The 23,661-nt window shown below is 46.9% G+C and overlaps 6 protein-coding genes and 1 pseudogene across 6 annotated transcripts; 4 read left to right on the top strand and 3 right to left on the bottom strand.

Annotated features, from left to right (window-relative positions):
* The first annotated feature begins 137 nt into the window (after positions 1–137).
* LOC117581571 (ATPase ASNA1 homolog) lies at positions 138–1,568 on the top strand. Its single transcript, XM_034268920.1, has 4 exons — positions 138–354; positions 451–568; positions 642–1,082; positions 1,142–1,568. Exons 1-4 carry the CDS (start codon positions 242–244, stop codon positions 1,478–1,480), a joined length of 1,011 nt encoding a protein of 336 aa, XP_034124811.1. The 5' UTR covers positions 138–241; the 3' UTR covers positions 1,481–1,568.
* On the bottom strand, positions 1,517–3,837 carry LOC117581567 (glycerol-3-phosphate dehydrogenase, mitochondrial). Its single transcript, XM_034268906.1, has one exon. It carries the CDS (start codon positions 3,786–3,788, stop codon positions 1,632–1,634), a length of 2,157 nt encoding a protein of 718 aa, XP_034124797.1. The 5' UTR covers positions 3,789–3,837; the 3' UTR covers positions 1,517–1,631.
* Positions 3,838–3,937: 100 nt separating this feature from the next.
* On the bottom strand, positions 3,938–5,747 carry LOC117581578 (cytochrome b5). Its single transcript, XM_034268932.1, has 2 exons — positions 5,576–5,747; positions 3,938–4,576 (listed from the first exon to the last, which is right to left on the bottom strand). Exons 1-2 carry the CDS (start codon positions 5,693–5,695, stop codon positions 4,289–4,291), a joined length of 408 nt encoding a protein of 135 aa, XP_034124823.1. The 5' UTR covers positions 5,696–5,747; the 3' UTR covers positions 3,938–4,288.
* Positions 5,748–12,438: 6,691 nt separating this feature from the next.
* On the top strand, positions 12,439–15,295 carry LOC117585692 (zinc-type alcohol dehydrogenase-like protein C1773.06c). The gene is made up of 3 exons (XM_034275310.1): positions 12,439–12,691; positions 13,463–14,284; positions 14,360–15,295. Exons 1-3 carry the CDS (start codon positions 12,642–12,644, stop codon positions 14,775–14,777), a joined length of 1,290 nt encoding a protein of 429 aa, XP_034131201.1. The 5' UTR covers positions 12,439–12,641; the 3' UTR covers positions 14,778–15,295.
* A 156-nt stretch (positions 15,296–15,451) lies between these two features.
* LOC117592676 lies at positions 15,452–17,072 on the top strand (annotated as a pseudogene).
* A 58-nt stretch (positions 17,073–17,130) lies between these two features.
* On the top strand, positions 17,131–20,399 carry LOC117578592 (origin recognition complex subunit 1). The gene is made up of 3 exons (XM_034264181.1): positions 17,131–18,592; positions 18,651–19,541; positions 19,613–20,399. The coding sequence occupies exons 1-3, from the start codon at positions 17,266–17,268 to the stop codon at positions 20,206–20,208; spliced, it is 2,814 nt and encodes a 937-aa protein (XP_034120072.1). The 5' UTR covers positions 17,131–17,265; the 3' UTR covers positions 20,209–20,399.
* LOC117578593 (GPI ethanolamine phosphate transferase 2) lies at positions 20,322–23,632 on the bottom strand. The gene is made up of 8 exons (XM_034264182.1): positions 23,386–23,632; positions 22,941–23,319; positions 22,706–22,885; positions 22,515–22,645; positions 22,237–22,451; positions 21,970–22,184; positions 21,184–21,914; positions 20,322–21,120 (listed from the first exon to the last, which is right to left on the bottom strand). The coding sequence occupies exons 1-8, from the start codon at positions 23,547–23,549 to the stop codon at positions 20,337–20,339; spliced, it is 2,799 nt and encodes a 932-aa protein (XP_034120073.1). The 5' UTR covers positions 23,550–23,632; the 3' UTR covers positions 20,322–20,336.
* Positions 23,633–23,661: the final 29 nt, after the last annotated feature.

Genomic DNA, 23,661 nt, shown 5'->3' with positions numbered 1-23,661 from the left:
AGCCCACACACTATGGTTAGTGGTTTAACTCAAGCTGTAGATTGGGGGGGGGTTGAATGTGTTAAGTTCGGTGTTTTCCTTGGTATATTTCCGGTATATTTGTATATTTCGATTTATTTCTGTGGTTCAGGCACACTGATCACTACACACCGATGACCAAAATATTTCGAGACAGAAATTCGTAATTTAACTAAACTTTTCTTTATTACGTGTCGCTTGTCGCCTTGATTGAATTGACAATATGGTCGACAACCTGGAACCGCTGCCCCCAAGCCTGCAAAATCTCGTGGCGCAAGACTCCTTGAAGTGGATTTTTGTTGGCGGTAAAGGTGGCGTGGGCAAGACAACCTGCAGGTAAGAGAAAGCCCGTACGGGCACCCACAAACAGGTGCACATGACAACAGAACGTCTCGCTAATCCCATTTCTGTTTGGGTGTCCATAATTCTCAGCTCGAGCTTGGCCGTTCAGTTGGCAAGGGTGCGCGAGTCGGTGCTCATAATTTCGACAGACCCAGCACATAATATATCCGATGCCTTCGACCAGAAATTCACCAAGGTGCCCACAAAGGTAATTCGGAGTCCGTCGAAAACTGTCTCACTCTTCACTAATGCGACTTGATGCTGCTTTTGCTATCCGCCAGGTGAATGGTTTTGCCAATTTGTTTGCCATGGAAATAGACCCAAACGCGGGCCTAAACGAGCTTCCAGAGGAGTACTTTGAGGGTGAAAACGAGGCTCTACGCGTTAGCAAGGGCGTTATGCAGGAAATGATAAATGCTTTGCCCGGAATCGATGAGGCCATGAGCTACGCCGAGGTGATGAAGCTGGTGAAGGGCATGAACTTCTCAGTGGTGGTGTTCGACACAGCACCCACCGGACACACGCTCCGCCTCATTGCATTCCCGCAGGTGGTGGAGAAAGGCCTGGGCAAGCTGCTGCGCCTCAAGATGAAGGTGGCGCCTCTCCTAACGCAGTTCGTCTCCATGCTGGGCATGGCAGACGTAAATGCGGACACCCTGTCGCAGAAGCTGGACGACATGCTGCGAGTGATCACTCAGGTCAACGAACAGTTCAAGAATCCAGTAAGTAGCGTAAAGAAGCAAGAAATTAGCATTTGGACTGACTTCTGTTCTGTTGACAGGATCAAACCACATTCGTTTGCGTATGTATTGCCGAGTTCTTCTCCCTGTATGAGACGGAGCGACTTGTACAAGAACTAACCAAGTGTGGCATCGATGTACACAACATAATCGTCAATCAGCTGCTGTTCCTGAACAACTCTCACAGCTCCTGCAACATGTGCGCCTCCCGCTTCAAGATACAAGAGAAATACCTGGACCAGATAGCCGATTTGTACGAGGACTTTCATGTCACCAAGCTGCCGCTGCTCGAGAAGGAAGTGCGCGGTCCGGACAGCATCAAGGCCTTCTCCGAGAACCTCATGACGCCCTACGATCCTAAAGCGAAGCCAAAAGATTAGGATAAACTGCTACAAGTTGACTTGTGACAAACCGAATTGTGTGTGAATTGAAAAAATAAACTATATTTATGGTCTCGGTCCCAAAGGATCCATTCCTACGTGAAATGCTCTGCAAGGATCGCCATCGGCTACTCGCGGATCCCGCAGAGTGTTAGGGTCCACCGCATGCTCGCTCCACTGGCTGTGCACGGGGCTGCTGGTTGCTCACCGACACGAGCTTTTGGTCTATGCATATCTTGGCGTAGCGCAGGTATTCAGTATCCCCTTGTACCACGGCCGACATGAGCAGAAGGAACTCGTACAGATTGACCTTGCCCTGAGCGTGGCAGTCGATGTCGCGCAGGACGTTGTGCATCAGATCCACGGGCACTTCCTTGACACCCATCGCCTTCATCGCTTTGCAGCAGTTGCTGATCGTTACATAGCCGGTGTTGTTGTCGTCCAAGGTTCGGAAATGGGTGACATATTTGTGTACCTGCCGCACGGACATCTTAATGGGAACACTGAGATGGACGGGATCCCCGCTCAGCTGGCCCATTTGGGTGCTGAGGAATCTGCGCGCATTGTCAATCTCCTTGGCCTTTCGCTCGCTGGACCACTTCAGCTCGCGGCCCATAACGTTCGCCACCTGCGGCAGGATCTCATCGGCCACCTGCACATTGAGGAATGCCACGCGCAGCCGACGAGCCACCATGTCCACCAGTGTGCACGCATAGTCTCTCACGCCCTGCTTCACATCGGCCTCTATGTACGGAAACTCCGAGTGCAGCCTCTTGCCGACAATGGGCCACCCTTTTCCGCTACTCGAGGCGTTGACGGCCACCTTGAAGGCATTGGAGCCGTACGTGTTCGAGAGATGCTCGGCGACATCACGCTCCATTCCGAAGTCCCGCACCAGCCGTATGAACATCCTCGGGGTCCAGCCATTGGCACCATCCAGCTTGCAAGCGTCCGCCGTCACCGAGAGTGGCCGGAGAGCGTCTATGTTGCCGTACTTAATGGCAGCGTTGACCGCCTTTTCGGCCAGCATGCGAAACGAAGACCAAGTACCGCCCACAATGGACACCATGTTCCTGGGGCCCAGATTGACGACATGATTCCTCAATGGGGTGTTATTTAGCGCAGCTGATTCCACGGGCATTGCCTTGAAGCCTCCCCACACTGCAAGAACGTCGCACCGGCGCACATCAAAGTTGGGGCTGACAAAGTGCCTGATTCCCTCCAGCAGGCACTGCACCTCTCGCTCCGACGGCTGCGGAGGGGCACACAACGCGGCCGTATTTCCGGACACATCGCAGGCCTCGTTGCTGGTTCCCACGAGAGTGTGGCCCTGCCAGGGAAGGAAGAATATCGATCCACCGTCCTTTGTGTGCGGATCAAACACGCCCACATGCTGCGGGCAGTAGAAGCGCGGAAAGACGGCAATGGAGCCCCAGCTGCTGGTGCACAACTGCTCTGCCATCGGATCCTCCATCAGGCGCACGCTGTCGCTCAAGTGCCCGGTGGCATTTATGACGACCTTCGCCCTGATTGTGTACGACTTGCCCGTTAGCTGGTCCACAGCCTGGGCGCCGCCAATATTTCCATCCTTGTTCTTGAGCAACCTCTCCACTTTCATGTGGTTGCAGATGTCAGCTCCGTAGCGGGCAGCCGTGAGTGCCACTGAGAGGCACATGCGCGCATCGTCATACTGTAGCTCGTGGAAAACGAATGCTCCAAAGAGATCCCCTCTTCGCATCATTGGAAATATATCCACGGCCTCGTCGGCGCTGACGTACTGGAAATCTTTTGTTCCCTTGGGAGCCAGCATGTGGTAGAGCCTAAGCTCCAGGTAGTAGATCGGGGCCTGCCACCAATGATGTATTGGAAGCATGATCGGCACTGGCTGGTTAAGATGAGGCGCCAGATTCCCAATTTTGCTTCGTTCCATCAGAGACCTCTGCACGCGACGAAAAGCTGCGCGATCGAAGCGCCTTATCGCCTGTTCCAAGTCCCTGAAGCCGCCATGCAAGAGTTTGCTGGACTTGGAAGACGTTCCGCTGCCAAAGTCGTCGCCCTCGACCAGGGCCGTTTTGAGGCCACGCGTGGACGCGTCCAGTGCGCATCCGGCTCCCACTGCGCCGCCGCCAATAATGAGGACATCGTAATTGTTCGATTTGAACGCGTCAAGGCACATCTTACGCGTTGGCAGCTCCCGCTTCATCTGTGGAATCTGCCCAGCTCCGTGCGACACATCGTCAAATCTGTAATTGCTGTTGGCTAACTTGGAGCTGCCAAACATCACTGCCATCTGAATAAATTTGGCCATGATGGGAAATGTTTTTGGAGTTCTTGGTGTACTTCAATTTAGAGAAAAAATTAACAAATTTGAAACATTTAAAATGATTTTTCCTTGACGAACTAACAAACAAAACTAAACACTTATTTCTTGTTTCTTTTTGGAATATGTTTAACGCACACTCACATATTTGATGATTTATTTTTTTGTTTGGTTCTCAGTTTGTGTCTCAAAGTAGAAATATCATTAATAACAGAACTCAAGCCCCACCGCCTGACGGAATTACAAAGAGTAAGAGTACAAAAGAAGGTCAAATGCTAAACATTCAGATGAATTATCTTTAAAAACTTTGCAGAAATGTACTATCGCTACGCCCTGCTCCTGCAACCATCCGATCCCATTCCATTCACTAATCCTCTACAAGAGTGATTCGTAGATTGCGTGAAAAACTAACTATGTGGTAAGTGGTAAGTGGGAGAAACGCACGGCTATTCCGCTGTAGCAGGTTTCCTCTGGCTACTGGGTGTCGTCTACTGCTGCTTGGCACTGCCGAAGAAGTACTTATAGAAGAGGGTGGCCACCAGACAGAGGACCAGGGGCAGCAGCCACGACTTCACCGAACTCTCCTCGTTCTTCGTGTCCGTGCTCCAGGTGGGCTCCGACTTCTGTGCCACGCTGGTGCGTTCGCTCTCCACCAGCTCTCCGATTTTGTACTTTGTCATCATTTCACGGGCATCGTTGCTGTGTCCCACATCCTCGAAATTCTCTGTGGCATCCTTGCCGGCTTGTTCGATGAGCACTTCCTCGCCTCCGGGATGCTGCAGAGGGTAACAAGAAAGAACAAAGGGAAAAGTAAATATTCGCATACATCATTCGCGGCTGGTATTGGAAATATGCTAGAAATGCTAATGGGCGACTGACCCTGAAAAAAGACATCCACAAGTAACGAAATAAAGCAACTGGCACAGCGAAGATCACAGCAGATGGAGCGAATGTTTAAAACATGACCTGGCCAGTGGCTCCTCGGAGCGGCAGCGGCATCGGCAGACATTATTTGAATTAGAATTAAAACAAGTACGAAGTGCGAAGCATTGTCATCCACACTATTGCTATTTTCCAGGCACTAAATGCAGCGTCATCGTTAGTTTGAAGTTGCTTGCAGCTTATCAGAAGAGCACGAAAGCAATCTCAATGATATCAGTTGGTTGGGGGCGGTTTCTTCGACTTGCTTCATCGGGATGACTGTGTGAATAATTCAAAATTACTCCAAATAACAGCGGAATTGCGTAGGAATTGTCTAGCCACCCAAATGATATGCAGATGCGCACCCTGGCTTTGCTTAACATTTGACCCTCGCTCCATGTGGCCAGGCCATATAATACATATGTATATATGTACGTACCTTTTTATGAATATTACGAGGGAATAGTTTCGCAACTCAAAGCGTCAAATGCTTTTAGCTGCGAAAGCGGAAGGCAACAGCGAAAAGGGGACTCGTATTAATGTGGCGAGCACAGAAAAAGCAACGTGCCCATGACTACTAGAAATTTCTGTGAAACTCGAAATATAATCGTCTACATCAGCCTCGGGTCAACCAACGTTCACGGGTCAAAGTACAGATCTATGTAGTTTTCACCTGTTTCTCTTCACACGCAGGGTGCATTCTACATGTGCACATGTAGGCCCGACCCGTCTAACACTTTATCATTGTAGATATAGTCCCAGATTAGGTCGTGCCGTCCTAGATTCGACGTGTACCAATCCTGTTGTTGTTTTTGTTGTCGTTGGCACTGCAGTGCGTGCTGTCGATTTCTCACCTCATTCAAAAACGCGGTGACATCGTAGACACTGTTGTGGATGAGCAGCCAGGTATCCTTATTTGTGTTGTGCTTGGCGACCTCGGCCCGCGTAAAAGTTTTCTTTCCATCGCTCGACATGATCTCACTTGTTGATTGTTGTTACTACGCCGTTGATTTGATTTGATGTGTAACAAAATTTTTAGTCGCTACAGCAAATTAGAGATGAAAAACTATCGATGGCACTATCGGTACTATCGCTGGTTGGACACTATCGACCTAGCTCACTATCGATGGTTTAAAGTCTCGATAGTGGTAGAGGGCAGGCGGCGTTCGAAGCGGTAAGAAGTAGGTTGGCGGCCGACTCAGTGTTGGCGTGCCCCGACTTCACGAAAAAGTTCGTCTTGCAAACGGATGCCAGTCATTATGGATTAGTGCCAATCGATGGCACTATCGCTGGTTGGACACTATCGACCTAGCTCACTATCGATGATTTAAAGTCTCGATAGTGGTCGATAATATCACGACAGTTTAAAAAATTAGCCACACCCCCGAAAAAGATCGAAAATCTCCCAAACCTACAATTTTGAAGATAAAAGAAATCTAGAGAATGACCGTATATATCTACGTATGTACTGTGAGGGAACGTGTCCCTCACAGGCTTTAGAGGGTTAAAGCCTGGGGCTCGGATATCCGAACACGGCGAATCTGGAAGAGGCGCTCAGAGAGCGGGGAGCCCAAGATGGCGGCGCAGAAGAGAGTGGAAGGATGGGATTGGGCCGGCAGCGGACCGGCGCATGACAAAATATGGCCATGAGATCGAGGGCCCGTTACGAAGATGGGAGAAAGCATCAGAATCACCAATGGAAAAATACTGACCGCGTGGGAGAACCGTTAGCCAGGGCCTATAGAAGGAGGGCCCTAGCAGCCCAAGAGCTAAGTCGAGTGTTCGGGAGTATAAGTGAATCGAAGTGCATAATAGCGGAAATCGTAACGGGACCAGCGACATCGAATGCCCAGAGTGAGTCTTGCATAATCAGAATGAACAGCAGGTTTTCGGACGAGGTTAAAGTGGAGAAAGGCGAACCGTTAGAGTGCGGAATTGGTGTGGCGGACTAAGATCAATTGCCCCAGTTCAGCGGCACCAACGTGCAACGCCCGAAGCCAACCCTCCGAAATCGGCAGGTCACAAGATAGCGATAATATAGCCATAAGCTAAGCTAAGCTATAGATATTGTCAGAATTAAACTAATCCTGTGTTTTTACTTGGTCGTCGAGGCAACAATACAAATTCGTTGCAACCACCCAATTTCCCGCTGAGTCAGCCCAGCACAGGTCACACGACCGGAAAAAGGGTTCGTTACAGTACACTGACAAGCAAATCTGAAACAGTATCTTCTCTTCTATTTACCGCAGCCTCAAGATCTTGATCTTGTTTTGTTGGTGACTTATTTAACTGTGTATTTTAAAAATTTGAAGACAGTTAGTCCAGAAGAAATATGGTAACAAAAAAATGTGAAAGAAGCCAAGTGTTACAGTATTACACCGCGGTTATATATTAATATGTTGGAAATAAAAGTTACTGAAAGTTTTGAACTCAAAAAGAGTTGTTTGGCGAACGGACTACCAAAAATAGAAAGACTGATATTTATTTGAAAAATAAAACCATAGAGGCACATCAGGGACATCATCACCGGCTTGTGACGTGCTTAAAAAAATTTCGAAATTTTGAAAGTTGAAAACGCGTAAAAAGTATTAAAATTATTTATTTTTGAGTATTTATTTAAAAATACAGGGCGGGAATGGAATGTTAATTGGAAGACACAACTAACTTAACTTAAATGCTAATGTTTATTAGGGGCTATTCCCTGGGGTCCCTCAAGCTCACCATCATGCTCAGCACCCAGCTGAAAGTTTGAATGGAGGCCAACGTGTTTGACAATATGTCAGGATGATTTATATTAAATTTCCGGAATACCTCCAGTATATTTATACGAAGGGATTGTCCGAACCTCTCCAGCTTTCCACTATTTATATGCGTCAGGCTGAATGGGATTGGGATTCCAACCAGGGCCAACTTGCGTCGCCTACATTCTGAATTTCAGTCATCTCTTGAAAGTGGACGGCGTGCACATTGGCCGGTGGATTTATCTCCTACATGGTTGGGAATTATCTCCCAATTTTCCCCAAACGTGCGGGTATATATGCCCGTGATGGCTACATGCCAATGGCGATATTGTTGCCACATTCTGAGCCTCAAATGATGGAGGTCGTACATCATTGCCTGCTCGTTGGCAAAGCAGCCAAATGTCCAGAACAAAGAAGATAGTCCTCAGTGTCCTCGGATCCATGTGGCTATTCGAAAACTGAATTCTGAACCCTATTATAGTCCACTACATAAAGACAAGACAACAGCTTGTACAAAAATGTACAATTATGTTCAATGAAATAGCAGTGCCGCGCCTCACAATTTTCAAATACAAAAGCACCACCATATTCAAATATTTCTTTCATAAAAATAGTCACTAAGCAAATTAAGCTTACTGGTGGTAACCTTTTTGAATTGATTTGATTTTTATACCCGGTACTCGAAGAGTAAATAGGGTGGGTATATTGTAGTTGTGGGGAATAACGGTTGTATGTAACGGACAGAAGGAAACGTTTCCGACCCCATAAAGTATATATATTCTTTATCAGCATCAATAGCCGAGTCGATAGAGCCAGGTCTATCTGTCCGTCCGTCTCTCCGTCTTGTTTGTCGGCTAGTTCTCAGAGACTATAAAAGCTAGAGCCGCCAAATTTTGGCTCCGGACTGCTGTATGCTCACACTGAAACCAGTGTATTTCAAAAATTAGCCCCGCCCCCTTCCGCCCCGCAAAAGGGCGAAAACCTCCCAAACCGTTTGAAGATAATAATTTTCTGGCAGTGTTTTAAAAGATTTAAAGATTGCGCTTAGGCCCTATCGCATCCTTTGACCTTCCTTTTGAATTTATCCATTATTTAACCATTACACTATGGGTAAAAAGCCCGGTTTGTTTCCTTGGTGAAAAAAAGTTCGATTTTGTCGTGTAGTGGTTTATACATATGTATGTACATATACATATGTATTATTATATATATATATGTAGATATTTTATATTTAACTGCTCATTTTTATATATCATTGATGCATATTAGCGAGCTTTCAAAATCACCCTTCAGGAGCAAGGTGCTCGAAATTGGTATGAAGAAGGAAGGCCAATCCTCAATGATGGATTCGTTAATGTTGAAAATCGTTATATTAATAATTTGTATTCATTAGGAGGCTAGGTTTATCTGACCCCTTCAATACTTGACAATGCAATTAAATTTGTGATTTTATTTAGATCAAGGGACTGTTTTCCACTGTCCATGTTAACACGATTTCTGTTAATTTGAAGCCGTTGTAAAATCGTAGCCTATCTGCAGGTTAATTTGCACCACTAGTGAACTAGTTCCGGCGAACCAATCCATAACGGCTTTATTTGAACTGCAAAACTCATTGGGTGTTTCTGCGCAATCTCAATGCTTACATTTCAACGAACACCCTTGGTTTGTTTGTATTTAGCAAAGGAGACTTCAAAGTCAAACCAAACCTATCCTGCAGTACGCTGTGCTTCACAAATGAAACAGTAGACAAGGATTGGCAAGCAAAACAAGAGTGGCAAAAAGTTACTGCAAACTGCGACGCTGCAAATGCGTTTTTATAATTATTACAAATAAAGTTAACAGACACAGAACATATTTTGATATCGAACAGTTAAAGAATTTTATATCTATAGTCGAGGAGTACCGACACTTTTAACTTTCTTACAAGGTAAGCCGGAAACTAATTCACATTACGCAATTTACTTTCTTAACATGCATGAGAACAATTGAACCTAAGCTCCAGGTTAAGGAAACTCCATTTTGCTCCACCTTACTCTCATTTTACTGGCGTCGGCACCGTTCCTGTTTCGATTTTTCGTCCTCTCTGAATTTCTGCTGCGTAATTTGATCCCCAATCAGGGCGTTTTTTGCCGGAATATTCTCTGTTTTATGTATGTATGTACATTTCCATACAAACATTTATGTATCCATTTATATATATGTATGTATGCATACATATATGTATGTACGTCGTCCTTGTATCCTTACTTACCTACCGTAATATTACTATTTACATATATATTTTATATTTTCAACCATGAGCGGGGTTAATTGGTGCCATAGAATCACAGAGTAAACAACATTTGAAGCGACCAACAAAAGTAAACTTAAGTACCCTTGTAAATTAAAAAGTTTGTTTGTGTATTTACAAGTACAATAGCACGCGTTCGCCCATGCCATCATTAGAGAGCACTTTCTTATCAGCACTTGATGATTTGGGCCAACCCTGTGTTGCCAAAACGCTCGCAAATGATATAATACCTCAACATATGTACATAGATTCAACTGAAAATTGATTACTTGGTTCTGTGAACAGTAATTAATAGCAGTAATTCTCTGATCTGTGTTTTCACGAAATCAGAACATTATGAAGTCACGAAACAACTTAATTCATTCTCGTCTACCCCCGAAATATCACCGGTTAGTGACCATTAAGATTATTGCACAATCAATGATAGTAAATTAGAGTATGTATGTAAGTATATGCCACTCGGGTTCGGGTGGAACGAACACACAAGGAAAACAAAAGCTGGACGATCTGTACATGATTGCGTTTGCCGTTGATCGCTTTCGCACACAAAGGGGCTAAAAATAGCCCAGTTCATCGCGGTCGACTGTCAAAGAGTGCAATAAAATGTTATGCCTCATTGCTGCATATGTGCATACATTTTATGTACATGCATATGTAAATCTGCTGTGAGCCACGAGATGCATTGGAAGTGGCCCACATTTTTTCGGCGCGACGATGCGACAAATTTGCATTCCCGATCGATCATTAAATTTGATTGATTCCAACCCATTAAATACAATTAACTGGAACGGCAACAAATGTGGTCGGTCCCACAACAGCAAGAATAACAAATAAATAAATAATTCAGTAAATAGTTAGCTCGTGTGCAGCTGATCGAGATGAGGAGAGACGATCATGATCTCTTCGGTATGTCCAAAGTTCTTCTTGTTTCTTTAATTGGAGCCGAGTCCGAGCACTTAATTGAAGACATATACATATGTATGTATGTACAAACTTATGTACATTTATTGTTCGTAGTTAGTGTGTGTATAAATTCGTTGTATTTTAAATGGTACTTTCGCCTTTTCCACCGAGAATTTGTTCCGTTAGAAAGGGTTGTCTAATTCTTGAATTATGATTGTTAATTAGGGTGAAGCTCCTGAACACAGGCTAATAGTGAGTGCGTGGCTGTGCTGCGGCTGTGGGATGTAATTTTCACGAAAACATTCCGGTAAATAAACGAATATTTATCTATAAATATGTACATATGTATGTACGTAAATGTTTACAATAGTTTACGTGGCTAACAAAGAAAAACAAAACAAGCACAAAGAACTGTTCATTCATCTCCGCATTTGTCTGCCGCATTTTTTCCAACCCACTGCAGTGGAGATGGAGACACACCGAAGCAGAGAGAGAGAAAGAGAGAGAGAGAGAGAGAGAGCCGAGACCTTGTCAGCCAACTTGTGCGTGATTATCACGCATCCAGCACGTGCTTTGTGTTTGTTCTTACCCTCTTCCACTCTCATTCAAACATTCACTTCACCTACACACACACATACGTACATACCACATACACATTTATTTGTTTGCCTCAGTCGCTGAGTCTAAAATGCTCGTAACATACTTACATATGTACATAAGTACATATTTTCGTTGTCTTTAGCTTGGTTTCGAAATACATGCAGCCACAACCTAGGGCAACATTGCTATTTGTTAACGAACTGGAGTCGATATGATAATGATAGGGATCGCTGAAAGTCTTTTGTGATCCACTGTGTATAAGACCCTATTCCAAAATTACTTTGCTGTTTGTCAATGTTTGGATTGTTCTAGTGCAGTGGATTGCAATCGAAACAGAATGAGACCTAAACGCTGAGAAAGTGATACTCCGACGTGACTAATGGGGCATCCTCATCACCCCATCCCACTGTTCAACTAATACATACATACGTATACATATACATATATGTACTATGTAAGAAATTTGGTGGCCGCCAGCCGGCAACACAATCGCCAACACCTTGACAAGGGGGTTCTGACAAGCTCGGACTTTGTTTTGGACATAAATCTGTCACACGCGTTGGCCAAATGCATTTGTTGTTTTTGATTAATATTATTTTTGGTTTTACTTTATATTATGGCTTTCTCCCTCCTGCGTCCTCCATTTCGGAAATGTACATATGTAAATATGTATGTACATATATATTGTGTGGTGAAGTTCCTGGTGCAATTACCCTATAAATAAATATGAAAATTTTCTCATTTCACAAAATATTTCTTTTATAAACATATGTACATATATGTAAATATACCAAATGCATTTCTACAGATTTATAGTCCAGCAGAAAAGGGTAGGGTTGGGGAGAGAGTAATGCAATGCAGAGAGAGAGAGAGAGAGAGAGAAGAAGAACGAGATACTCATGGCCTTTATTTATCAGGCAGTCAGTGCGTGCTCAACATCTGTTGTTGTTGTTAGCGGGCATATTATGCACAAGGTATGGCAGTCGAGTCCATAGGATACAAATTTCTTAAATTTCAAAATTCATTGCCTCAAATACTCTCGTATTCTCCGCGATTCGTATTTTATCGTATATAATATAATATACGAACAGTGGCCTAATTCGACGTACCTTACCGTCTCATTAATATACCCCTGGCCGGCCTGTTTTGCTTTTTAGCGGCCGATCCGGCGCATTTACGACTGAGTTGTTCTTTGGAAGTGCGCTGGTCAAGACGCGAAAATCTGAACAAAGTGCAGCAAAGAGAAAGATCCGTCTAACAATATTAAAAAAGTGTTGGGTGAAAGTGTTAGTAGTAATTTTACAAGAAGGTGTAACATTGAGATATAATTGAGATATAACCATTGAAGCAAGTGTAAACGCACAAAAGCGAAGAGAAGAATACACAATGCCGGTCGATATCTGCAGTCAACCCCACAACTTGCATAGTTCAATAAGGTAAACTAAATGAGCATACATACATCCAAATGTACGTACGTATGTACATATGTATGTATGTGCATGTAAATTGTGGCTGAATCTACATCATACATACATGCATACATACAGAGGTGCAATTTGGCGATGGTCGATTATCCAGTCATTCTTATCTCCCTGGCTTGGAATATCCCCTAATTGGCGAGCCAGACGGGGCAAATATATTGCCAAACAAAATTACATTTCTTTTTTCTGAGCAAATATTTTTCCAGCTCTTTTCGTATATTAAGCATATCCAATGAGAGGCGCATCTTAAATAGTAAAGTATTTTCAAGTCATTGAGGTGAAGGGATGGGGATTGGGATCCGTATCAAACAGGAATTTCAAATAACAAATATTTATCTGGCCTGCCCACTTGGCCTTTCAGATACGCCTTAGCTGGCGCACCCCATATGGTGTTAGTTCACGAAAAAAACAAATTACTTGAATATTATTTACATGGGAAATGTTGAAATGCTGTTGGCATTGAAATCTAGAATTACGTTTGTGCTGTGGCTTGTACATAGGAAAATCGAACGTAGACTATCAGTTTTTGATAGCATATCAAGTGCTGGAGAGAATGCGATTTACAGCCAGGTCCAGTCCCATTCAGATCAAGATTTCATATGATTAAAAGCTTGAATCGATTTTTGAATCTATTTAGGCTAACTTGGGAGGAATTCAAATATTTATTCTTAATGAATGAGATACCTTTTTACGAGATTTATTCTTTTTTCTTTTGTGTATTTGCAGCCCAACAACAGATACCTCGCTGTCTTTGAACTCATTATCCCTGTCGTCTGCTCTGCCGCCGACCGATTCAGATCTTCATCATAAAACACACAACATGAACAAATTGTGTCGCCAAGTGTCAATTGAGTCTCCCGGGCCGGGGGCTAAAAACTGCGTCTTCAACTTTTTTGTGCCTATCGAGGACACGCCAGCACTGGGTGCTCGGATCAGGATTGTGTGCGCCGGTGCGTGCTATCGTCGTCGGGATCGCTCCAACTCTATAACCAGCATGTCTTCAGTGTCCTCGGATTTGAGCGACTACTGTCCGTCGGTGAATTCTATGTCGTCGCCCGCTCACCAGGGCATCCGAGAGGGCTCGTTCTTTCCGGGCTTCGAGGTGGCTGGCGTAATTGAGGCACTGGGCTCGGAGGTCACAGAGACTACCAACTGCGGCCTGCGTATCGGACAACGCGTCATTGTCTATCCGTTCGATGAGACCCCCGCCGGCTATGCCGAACTTCTGGTTGTGCCCGATTTAAAGCACATCGTGCCCATACCCGACAGCCTGCCAATGGAAGTGGCGGCTATGCTGCCAACGGGCGCCCTGTTGGCCATGAATGCCGTCTTCAAGGCACAAGCGGTGGTCACACAGATCCTCGCTCAGCGCGCAAGCTCTGATCAAAAGAAGAACTGCAAAATCCTAATTGTCGGAACTGGCGGCCTTGCACTATGGGCCGTGCGAATCGCTTCCTATCACTTTGCCTTGGCTGGCGCCGACAATGTGGACATCACAGTGGCCAGTCTTCGGGACGAGGGCTTCCGCTTGGCCACAGAGATCAAGAAGTAAGTGAAACCCGATTTTTCTGCCACACGCGGATTACCAAAATGAAAATCCTTGTGTTTTGTTTCTGCTTGTAGTGTCAGCGTTGTCCAGTGGAATGAATGCTTGTATGAACCACAGCTCATTGAGCGCACCAAGGATGTGTGCGGTGGGGCTGTCGATGTGGTAATTGACTTTGGAACAACATCCAGAAGTCTCCACCGCTCCATGCACTGCCTATCCAAGGGTGGTGTGGTCTTGATCAGCGAGGAGGTGGCCGAGAAGTTGCTACCCAAGTTCTCCAGGCTCTCAAACGAGTACCAGCAGGAGATAACACCAATTTCGAATGGCACCGCCGAACAGTTGGCGGAACTGGTGGAGCTTGTGGCCAACAAAAAGATTGAGCCGCCGCCACACTCAGTGTTCCCCTGCGAACAGGCCGCCGAGGTTATCCAGAAGCTGTGTAACTCCGAAATACCAGGACGCGCCATTCTCCGCTTCCACGACATAGAGTAGACCCCGGCGCGGAGGCCAAGCATATTTCTGCTATCAAACATTAACTCATTTAATATCGATATCTGTTAGATGTATTCAAGTGACACACAACCACAAAACAAACTGTAACCTGCAACACTCTCGAGGCGTATTCAATTGTGCTTAATTTGTTGTTGGCCTGGCCCTTGTTTTGTACTTTTATTTTGGACTGTTGCCAAACCAGTGATGCTTCTCCACGTCTAGTTTCGTTTCGTTTCCTTTCACTGATTTAGAGTTGTAGGCATTTTGAGTATTATTGTATGTACATATAGATTGTGATTTATTTTATTTGTAAGCAAACCAAACCAAACCAAATCAAACCCTAGATCCTGCTCGTACTTTTGCGTACTGTATGAGTGCAGATCATCCAACATTAGCCACCAAGCGAATCCCAAAATGGGATTCAGCAGTCGGATATTATGCTTCTTTAATGATTTATTACGTACAAGACCCAACGCAGAAGCGGATTACAGAATAAATGTTATGAATATTATATACAAAATTGTTACGCATGCGATGCAAAATGTTTGATTCAATTGCTTGATGTTTATACTCATTACGTACGTACCCAAAACAACATTATACTCTACTCTTATTCATTAAAATAAAAGCATAACAATTACCAATTCTATGGCCATGATTGGATGATGATAACGATGCCACCACTGGTGCTGCAGTGCAGCAGATTTACCGAGTTAGTTACTTACTCCCCTTGTTCCGGACAGACCAGAGAAGGCGCTCATTGACTAATCTAATTTATTCGATTGAACTAAATGTATAGGAATCGCAAAGAAATATACGGATAAGAATTGATCAACAGGATCATGACAGAGAGCGTCGCCAGAGACTCCGGGCCTACCGGAAGCTTACCACGGTTTGGATGCTGTTGGCCCTATTACAGTGGCTGGGTGTCTGCTTGGTTTAGGTTTTGTTGAAATTTAGTCTAGTTGCCTTCAGTTGCATCTTTTCATTTAAATCTTCAGCATAGACTTGCGCGTGACCCTCAGCAAATATTATTGGATAAGTTTGATATTCATCACGATGTTCATATTTATCGAGAGGCTACGGATTCGTGCTCGGTCTGAACTGGCTGCTCTGCATGCTGATTGTGAGTAGTTCTGATTCCTTAGAGCTGTCTCATGTTTTACTCCCGTTTAGGTGGAGTTTCTGATCATCGGACTGTTTTCCCTTTCGGCCCAAACTGATTGCTCTTCACATATCTTTTCATACTAATCGGATCCGTTTTACCGGTAAAATTATCCAGCTATAGCCCATCTCATAATCCTCATAATCTTTCATAGCAAGACCATACCCTGAATGTGGTAATTCTCTTTGTGGTGGCCTTCCTCTTCCTCTTCATGAGCATGATGCACAAAATTATTGATGTGCCGTATTCGTTTTATGCTTATATGATTTTAATTGGGCTCATTGTGCTGATGGTAGGTCTAGGGCTCATCCCCAGGCTGTAGTACATATCTTATCCTTATCCTTCTCAGTTCGTGATGTACCATGCCCAGACAATTAATGGCGGCCGCTTTGCGGAGATGCGTATCCAAGACTACCTGCTGGCATCGCTAATACTCTTCAACGACTTCATCATTCTCTATATGCTAACCATCTACCCACAGGTCCTTAACAAAACAAGAGTCACCACCGACCACCACCACCACAGCTGTGCATTATTACGATGACAACGGCTATGAAGACGATGACATTGATGAACCAGCTGCTCTAGTCTCAAGTACTCCGGAACCAACCACTAGAAGAAAGACTAGAAGACCCAAAACCACTCCCAGGAGCACACCAAGCAAAACTAGAAAAACACCAAAGGTCACAAAACCCAAAACCACTCGTACGAGCAAAATCACAAAACCCAGAACCACTCAAAGGAGCAAACCAACAAAAACTAAAAAAACCACTAAGCGAAGAACCACAAGTACGAAAGCAACTAAAAAGACTACCCCTCCAAATGAAACAACCACAACTGATGATGACTGGGCAAATTGGGGTTGAGTGCAACAAAGGTAGAGGTTTTAGCGAGGAAGGCGAGAAAGGTTGACTACGTTTTGATAAAATCAGCCAAACTCAAAAAAATTAAAACATACAAATGAATACGAAGATTACAACGAGCATTGCACTGGGTTCACGCGATTATCCAAGTGCTTCGATTCAATTGCATTAAACAGGAATAAAATGGCTTTGAGCGTAATTGAGCGTTACCGTTTTATTTAAATACAGCTGGACAGTGCTGCAAATAGACGCGCAGAACAGTGCTGGAAAGCAGTCCAGGGCTGCACACCCATCGAATGGGTTAAACCATCGATAGTATCGATTGTAAAATTGCGCCAAAACGAATCAACGCAAAGACTTTGGTGTGGCACAGAGAAAAATCAACCCAATTTAAATAGCTGACGAAGGAGAATTTCTGAACTAAAACGCCTCGCTTGACTCTACACAAGTCCACAACGCTATGGTCAACAAAGAAAATGCAATTAGTTGTTGCCAGCAGGTGAAGTGGATCGGCAGCCACGACCCCAACAAGTTTGTGAAAAATCTAAAACACAAAAACGTGTACTTCTACGAAAAGTGCATTTACGGCCCATTGACACTAACAGTGGGCGACTACATATTGGTGTCGAACGCGGATGCGGGAGAGCCAGATACGGTTGATGGTTGCGATGTCGCCAAGATCCTTCATCTGTATGAGCTTCGCGAAATGACCCACAAGGAGCCCTGTCGCGCAATAGTCCAGTGGTACTCACGCCCCAGCTCCATTCCGCATAAGGAGTTTGATTCAGACGACATTGCCATTGACTTTGGCGTGGAAGTGATCGAAGAGCATCGTCCCTACGACAACGACGTGGCCTTGGGGGCCATCTACCGAAAGTGTCTGGTACTGGAAAGCACAGCACAACGCTCTGCCGAGCAGATATTGCAAAGCGCTTCAAGAAAAGTGAAATCCTCTGGCTGCCCCATGTTTGTGAGCCGATACAAGTTCATCAAGGTAAAGAAGCTTTATCGTCTGATACCCCTGGAGATCCAGCTGGACGAGCCCGATGACAAGTCATCATCCCGATCCCGGAAATCACTGTCCTCTGGCCACAATGAAACCAAAAAGGGATCAGCATCAGAGCGAAAGCCCAAGGTGCTTTCTGTTGCTGGCGCAGCAGCTACCACGGAGAAGCGCAGGCGGGCCTCTGTGAACGCGGCCAGCTCGCTGGAGTTTGTTAATGTCAATTACTTCAGCTGCGAGAACAAAGTGTCGCCCATCAAGATAGTCGGGGGCCGCAGCGTGGTGCGGCTTTCGGAGAAGAAGAATACCACTGCCACTGAGGCAGAGATTAATGCCAACTATCTGACGGCTTCCCCGCTGACCGAAAAGAACGCCAAGGTGGAGACGCCCAAGTCCCGGGTGTCGGCTGCACGCCGCAACCTGAACCTGAGTCTGGACAGAGGCGCTGACAGCACCGCGGACTCGGACTGCCTAAACTATTCAATAGTGCAGCAGACGCCTGACCCGGGGACACCCTCGAATGATATGAAAATCAAGCTGCGCATCTCGGAGCGAAGGAAGTCTGTGCGCCTAGCATCCATAGATCACGATCCCCTCTCCGTTGACTCTGACGCCAAAGACTGCCCAGCTACACAAGGACGCAAGCGACTTGGTGTAAGTAATGGGGACATTTATCACACCCCCACCAAGAAGGCGAGGGATCCGCTGGACACCAATGCCGGGGCTCAACTGACTCCCACGACACGCCGGAAGAGCATCCTCAAGTCAGCCACCAGTCGATTGGGTAAGTCGTTAGCTAATCCCCTCTTTGGAGACGCACGCTCATCTTCTCTTCTCTTCAGCTGAGGGAACACCCAGACGAAGCATACAACTATCCAACATTGTGGAGCAGCGAGTGTTCAAAGACGACGAAATAATATCCACCCCCAAAAGAGGCAACAAAAAGAAGTCCACTGAGGACGCTGACGCGGACTATTCGCCTAGGAAATCAGTTCAGAAAACGCCAACACGACCCCGTCGTATTAGCGCCTCTACCAAGTCAACGGCGACACCAACTCATGGCACCGTTGCAGCTGCAGCTGCAGCTTCAGCTGCACCGATGACTCCTTCGCAAAAGCTGAAGAAGATCCGCTCCGGTGAACTGAGTCCCAGCATGCAGCAGCGTTCGGGCAAGCCCGTGGATGACTTGCTCAAGTCCAAGCTGCAGCTGGCACGCGAGCAGCTGCACGTCTCCGTTGTGCCCAAGAGCCTGCCGTGTCGCGAAAAGGAGTTCGAAAATATCTACAGCTTCCTGGAGGGCAAGATTCAGGACCAGTGCGGTGGCTGCATGTATGTTTCTGGGGTCCCCGGCACTGGCAAGACTGCCACCGTCACAGGCGTCATTCGCACTCTGCAGCGACTGGTGGCCCAGGACAAGCTGCCTGGCTTCGACTTCCTTGAGATTAACGGAATGCGCCTGACCGAGCCCCGACAGGCCTATGTCCAGATATACAAGCAGCTAACGGGCAAGACTGTGTCCTGGGAGCACGCCCACACACTGCTGGAGAAGCGATTCACCACGCCTGCTCACAGGCGCGTTACCACAGTTTTGCTGGTCGATGAGCTGGACATTCTGTGCAACAGGCGCCAAGATGTCGTCTACAATCTGCTTGATTGGCCCACCAAGTCGGCTGCCAGACTGGTCGTAGTCACAATAGCCAACACAATGGACCTCCCCGAACGTCTGCTAATGGGTAAGCCATCAATCCTCAGCAGCCTCCAAGAGGTTCCACTACAGCGGCCCCACTCTTTGACAATTTCGCAGGCAAAGTAACTTCACGGCTCGGGCTGACGCGCCTCACCTTCCAGCCATATACGCACAAGCAGCTGCAGGAAATAGTCACCGCCCGATTGGGCGGGTCGGAGGCGTTCAAGGGTGAGGCTGTCCAGCTGGTGGCACGCAAGGTGGCCGCAGTGTCGGGTGATGCCCGTCGTGCGCTGGACATATGCCGTCGGGCCACGGAAATAGCCGACACCGCGCTGGACAAGTGTGTGACAATGCTGCACGTGCAGCAGGCGCTGGGAGAGATGATAGCCAGCGCCAAGGTGCAGGCCATTAAGAACTGCTCGCGCCTGGAGCAGATCTTCCTGCAAGCTGTGGCAGCCGAGGTCACGCGTACTGGCGTCGAGGAATCCACCTTCATGGGTGTGTACACCCAGGTGGAGACAATTGCAGCGTTCATGGGCGTCTCCCTGCCACCGCCAGGACGAGCCCTGCGGCTCTGCGCCAAGCTGGGGGCCGAGCGGCTCATCATCAGCGAGCACTCCCGCAACGATCTCTTTCAGAAAATTCTTCTCAACGTCAGCACGGACGATATCCACTATGCCCTCCGCGTGGGAGAGGTTGGGTCAGTCAATTGATCCATCTATTAATCTGTATAATTTTTAACCACATAGACAATTTTATAGCTCATTATCGATCCACATCCCCATCCACGTTGTGCTGTTCCCAGGTTAAGCGTTTTTAAACTTTTAAATGTAATTAATATTTAAGCGTCGCGTTTAAACAATTTAAAGTACAAAGTCGTTATTACAAATACAAAATAGAACACCAGCACCGTGTAACAGTCATAGAGCACCTTCGGTGAGAAGACGGAATAGATAAAGAGGTGGTAGCGGAAGCCAACCATTAGGCAGAGGTAGAAGGCTGCGGGCAGCATGACCAGGCTGGCATAGAGCGGAGCTATCAGCGAGTCCGCGGCAACCGAATAGGGCGGCTGCAGCTGCATGATGCCCACGCTCCGCAGATCGGAGCGGAGCGTGTGTACAATAAGGTAGAGGAAGGAATGTATTTCCGCGCTGTACGTGTTTAGGGTGACGAATAGGCCGACAATGGTCGGATTGTAGCTCGTCTGGCCAATGTAGCCCGGTGTGAGGTCAATGGTCGAGAGGCTGTTCGAGTTGCCCTGGTAGAAGTAGAACATTCTGGCCACGAATATGGTCAGGATGATCTTGTATACGTGCAGCAGACGCACAGAGAACTTCCTGGCGCTGGTGCCGAAGGCATCGCATAGCTTGTACGTCTCGTCCAGAGCTATGAGCAGTGTAGGCAGGAGTACGACGTTCTGCACCTTCTGCAGCAAAGCCACCAGCAGTAGAGAGCTGGTCAGATTCGCTTGCAGCAGCTGCAGTAGAACGCTCTTCGGCGGCATCGGCTTCTCACCGAAACTTTTGTCGAAAAGAGTTTGTGGCAGCGCCGCCCGATAGCCCAGCACCAATACCAGTGCAAGGCAGCACCAGAAGACCACCAGAGTAGGGACCATCAAACGAGATCTGAAAAACATGGAAATGATTAGTGTCGAAGTCGATTCGAGTTGCAGATCGATTGGCGCATACGTCAGGTACGAGGGCAGCTCGAAGAACTGCACCTGGCCGTTGAGACCGCGATAGCAGTAGACCACAAGGCATGCCGCTGCACTCGCACAGCTCTGCGGCAGTTGGGCAAACTTGCGCAGGCGTGCCCATAGCAGCATCAGCGAGAACAGCATGAGGGTGCTGCGGATGGCATGGAACCTGTGCAGGTAACGCATGAGCGTGAGCAGAATGAGGACCACAAAGATCTTGCGCTGCTGCCACAGACACGCAGAGGCAATTTTGTGCAGGTGCCGTCCGTCCAGCTCCACATTGGCCTTGGTGATACGTCGACGCAAAGTCCTGAGCGCGGTCAACAGGATGATAGTGTTGCCCAGGTAGTACCAGGTCTTGTACTCGAACTCGATGAATGACGAGGAGCCCAGCGTGAAGGTGCGGATGGCAAAGCACATGAGCAGTGGCAGCGGCAATGGAATGGAGAGCTTCAGGCGACGAGTGTACAAAGGTGGCAGGGCTATCTTCAGCAGAGCCTGCGCAACATCGAACGTCAGATAAATGGACAGGGCTAGGGGCACGACGAGCAAAATGCCATAGAACATAGAGCTTGTGAGGATTATGTCGAGTACATGGCTGGCTACGTTGAGCAGAGCGGCCATAGCCAGACAGATCAGCAACTGCACCGGCTTCAGTCTGTCCAATTGGAGCTGTTCGGTAAGGTCCAAGAACAGGACGCTGAGCACAATGTGAAGGGATGTCTGGAAAACTAATGTAAACGAATGCTGCACACTGAGATTAATTGAACAAACTTACAGCGGTTGTCAGCGAAAGTCCCAGGACAATGAATCCGTAGTCAAACTTCACCAGCGAGTCTGAGAGCAGCCCGGAAATCTCGCGAGCCATCCGTATGTAATTCAACTTGGCGTTCTGATAGAGCACCTGACTGGCCCCACTGCCGTCCCCATCCCGCAGCGGCAAGAGCAGCTTCCTGTGCAGCAGAGTGGCGTTCTGGTACCAGGTGTAGTAATCTACAAATATTCTATGGCTTCATCAGTTGATATGAAAAGGGGATATACGCACCGCTGCGGCGTACTGTTTCATGGCCGAACTTTACTCTGGCCTTGTTCAGCAGATGATGGGCGTTGTAGAAGTAAGCGTACAGCTCGTGCTCCAATGACAATGACTGCAGCATTTCCGGAATCAGGCAGCCAATGGACTGGGAAGGTATCTCAACGGAGAGCAGCACCGCCAGGGTGGGTGCCAAATCTATTTGGTTGTATCGCTTGGAGCCCGAACTGAAGAAAGTTGAAGAAAGGAATTACAGGGGCCAAATCTATGTAACAGTATGAGCGGCTTGCCTTGGCCTGGAGCAGTTCTTCGAGTATAAGTACAGCGGTACGAGAGTCTCTGCTGGCGTATTGCCTCCATGTCCACCGCCTTCAGCCATGCCGTGATCGCCAGTCAGCAGCACCAGATAGTTTGGAAAGTTCTGGGGTCTCACAATATTTTCATATCTAGCAGAACTTTATAAACTTTTCGAATCGCTCACCCTATGATCAAGTATCTTTTGAAGAGCTTCGTCCATTTCCTTCAGTTTGTGTTGCACCTTTGGGCTGGCATTGCCCTCGACATGGCCAATGTGGTCCAAGCCAAGATAGTGCAGTATTAGCAAGGACCAGTCCTTCAGCTCCAGCTCTGACTCCAGCACCCTTGTCACATTTCTGTCGCCCTGCGCAATATGAATATTTTATGTTTTGGCCAGATGTTGTCCCACAATTACTCACCTCGTAGAAGTCGTTGACAAAAAAGGAATCGTTGTTCTCAGCATGGCGTGTAAACTCGCTGGGAAACAGGTTTATCCAAGTGTGGTCACCGGCAAAGGACACGACGCGGTTCCGCTGCTTGAGCCGATGCAGCAGTGAATCCTCCAGCTGCTCAGTGTGGCCCACATTGAGCGCTATGTCGATAAAGTTGGATAGGGTGCCGGTGGTGATGCTCTTCAGTCGTGGCATCGTCACCGTCGGAATGTCTACGTGAAGCGTCAACTTTTCGCAGGCCTTTGAAAATGCCACAGGCATGGACGTGGCACTGGGAAAGTCCTCACGCAGAGCATCCACAAGGAATAGTATGAGGGAGTCGTAGCTCGGTGGCGGCGTTTCAAGCCTGAAAAAAGAACACGTTATCGGATTTTTATCTGGTAGCGTGCCAACACCGATAGGGTACACCTACCTTACGCCGTGGAGCGTTGTTGGACGGTCATTGGGTATGCTGTTTTCTGCCTCCGACGCCGTATAGGAGGCTGGAAAGAATCCAATGAGGAAGAGCACCGCCCCGCTGATGAACAATGTTAGCATGCAGAGCGTGTACCCCATTCGACTCTTGTGGTACTCCATTTCGCTTTTGCATTGGAAATTTCTTGTTCCCAACCAGCAAACTCGGAAAGTGCCGCCTGTCAGAATCAGGAGATAAACAAACCGCTATCGTTATCGTTATCGATAACGTATC

Source organism: Drosophila guanche, unplaced genomic scaffold, assembly GCF_900245975.1.
Source record: "Drosophila guanche unplaced genomic scaffold, DGUA_6, whole genome shotgun sequence".
In the NCBI taxonomy this organism is placed as follows: domain Eukaryota; kingdom Metazoa; phylum Arthropoda; class Insecta; order Diptera; family Drosophilidae; genus Drosophila; species Drosophila guanche.
This window is presented reverse-complemented; position numbering and strand designations above follow the sequence as displayed.

Bases quoted from the DNA above. Each gene is read 5' to 3' on its own strand.
- LOC117581571 (XM_034268920.1), top strand. From the start codon at position 242: ATGGTCGACAACCTGGAACCGCTGCCCCCAAGCCTGCAAAATCTCGTG. The intron at 355-450 runs GTAAGAGAAAGC...CATAATTCTCAG, and splicing joins GTGGGCAAGACAACCTGCAG to CTCGAGCTTGGCCGTTCAGT. The intron at 569-641 runs GTAATTCGGAGT...GCTATCCGCCAG, and splicing joins TCACCAAGGTGCCCACAAAG to GTGAATGGTTTTGCCAATTT.
- LOC117581567 (XM_034268906.1), bottom strand. From the start codon at position 3,788: ATGGCCAAATTTATTCAGATGGCAGTGATGTTTGGCAGCTCCAAGTTA.
- LOC117581578 (XM_034268932.1), bottom strand. From the start codon at position 5,695: ATGTCGAGCGATGGAAAGAAAACTTTTACGCGGGCCGAGGTCGCCAAG. The intron at 4,577-5,575 runs GTGAGAAATCGA...TACCCTCTGCAG, and splicing joins TCACCGCGTTTTTGAATGAG to CATCCCGGAGGCGAGGAAGT.
- LOC117585692 (XM_034275310.1), top strand. From the start codon at position 12,642: ATGCCGGTCGATATCTGCAGTCAACCCCACAACTTGCATAGTTCAATA. The intron at 12,692-13,462 runs GTAAACTAAATG...GTGTATTTGCAG, and splicing joins AACTTGCATAGTTCAATAAG to CCCAACAACAGATACCTCGC. The intron at 14,285-14,359 runs GTAAGTGAAACC...TTCTGCTTGTAG, and splicing joins TTGGCCACAGAGATCAAGAA to TGTCAGCGTTGTCCAGTGGA.
- LOC117578592 (XM_034264181.1), top strand. From the start codon at position 17,266: ATGGTCAACAAAGAAAATGCAATTAGTTGTTGCCAGCAGGTGAAGTGG. The intron at 18,593-18,650 runs GTAAGTCGTTAG...TCTTCTCTTCAG, and splicing joins GTCAGCCACCAGTCGATTGG to CTGAGGGAACACCCAGACGA. The intron at 19,542-19,612 runs GTAAGCCATCAA...ACAATTTCGCAG, and splicing joins CCCCGAACGTCTGCTAATGG to GCAAAGTAACTTCACGGCTC.
- LOC117578593 (XM_034264182.1), bottom strand. From the start codon at position 23,549: ATGGAGTACCACAAGAGTCGAATGGGGTACACGCTCTGCATGCTAACA. The intron at 23,320-23,385 runs GTAGGTGTACCC...TTCTTTTTTCAG, and splicing joins ACAACGCTCCACGGCGTAAG to GCTTGAAACGCCGCCACCGA. The intron at 21,915-21,969 runs GTAAGTTTGTTC...TTAGTTTTCCAG, and splicing joins GACTTTCGCTGACAACCGCT to ACATCCCTTCACATTGTGCT.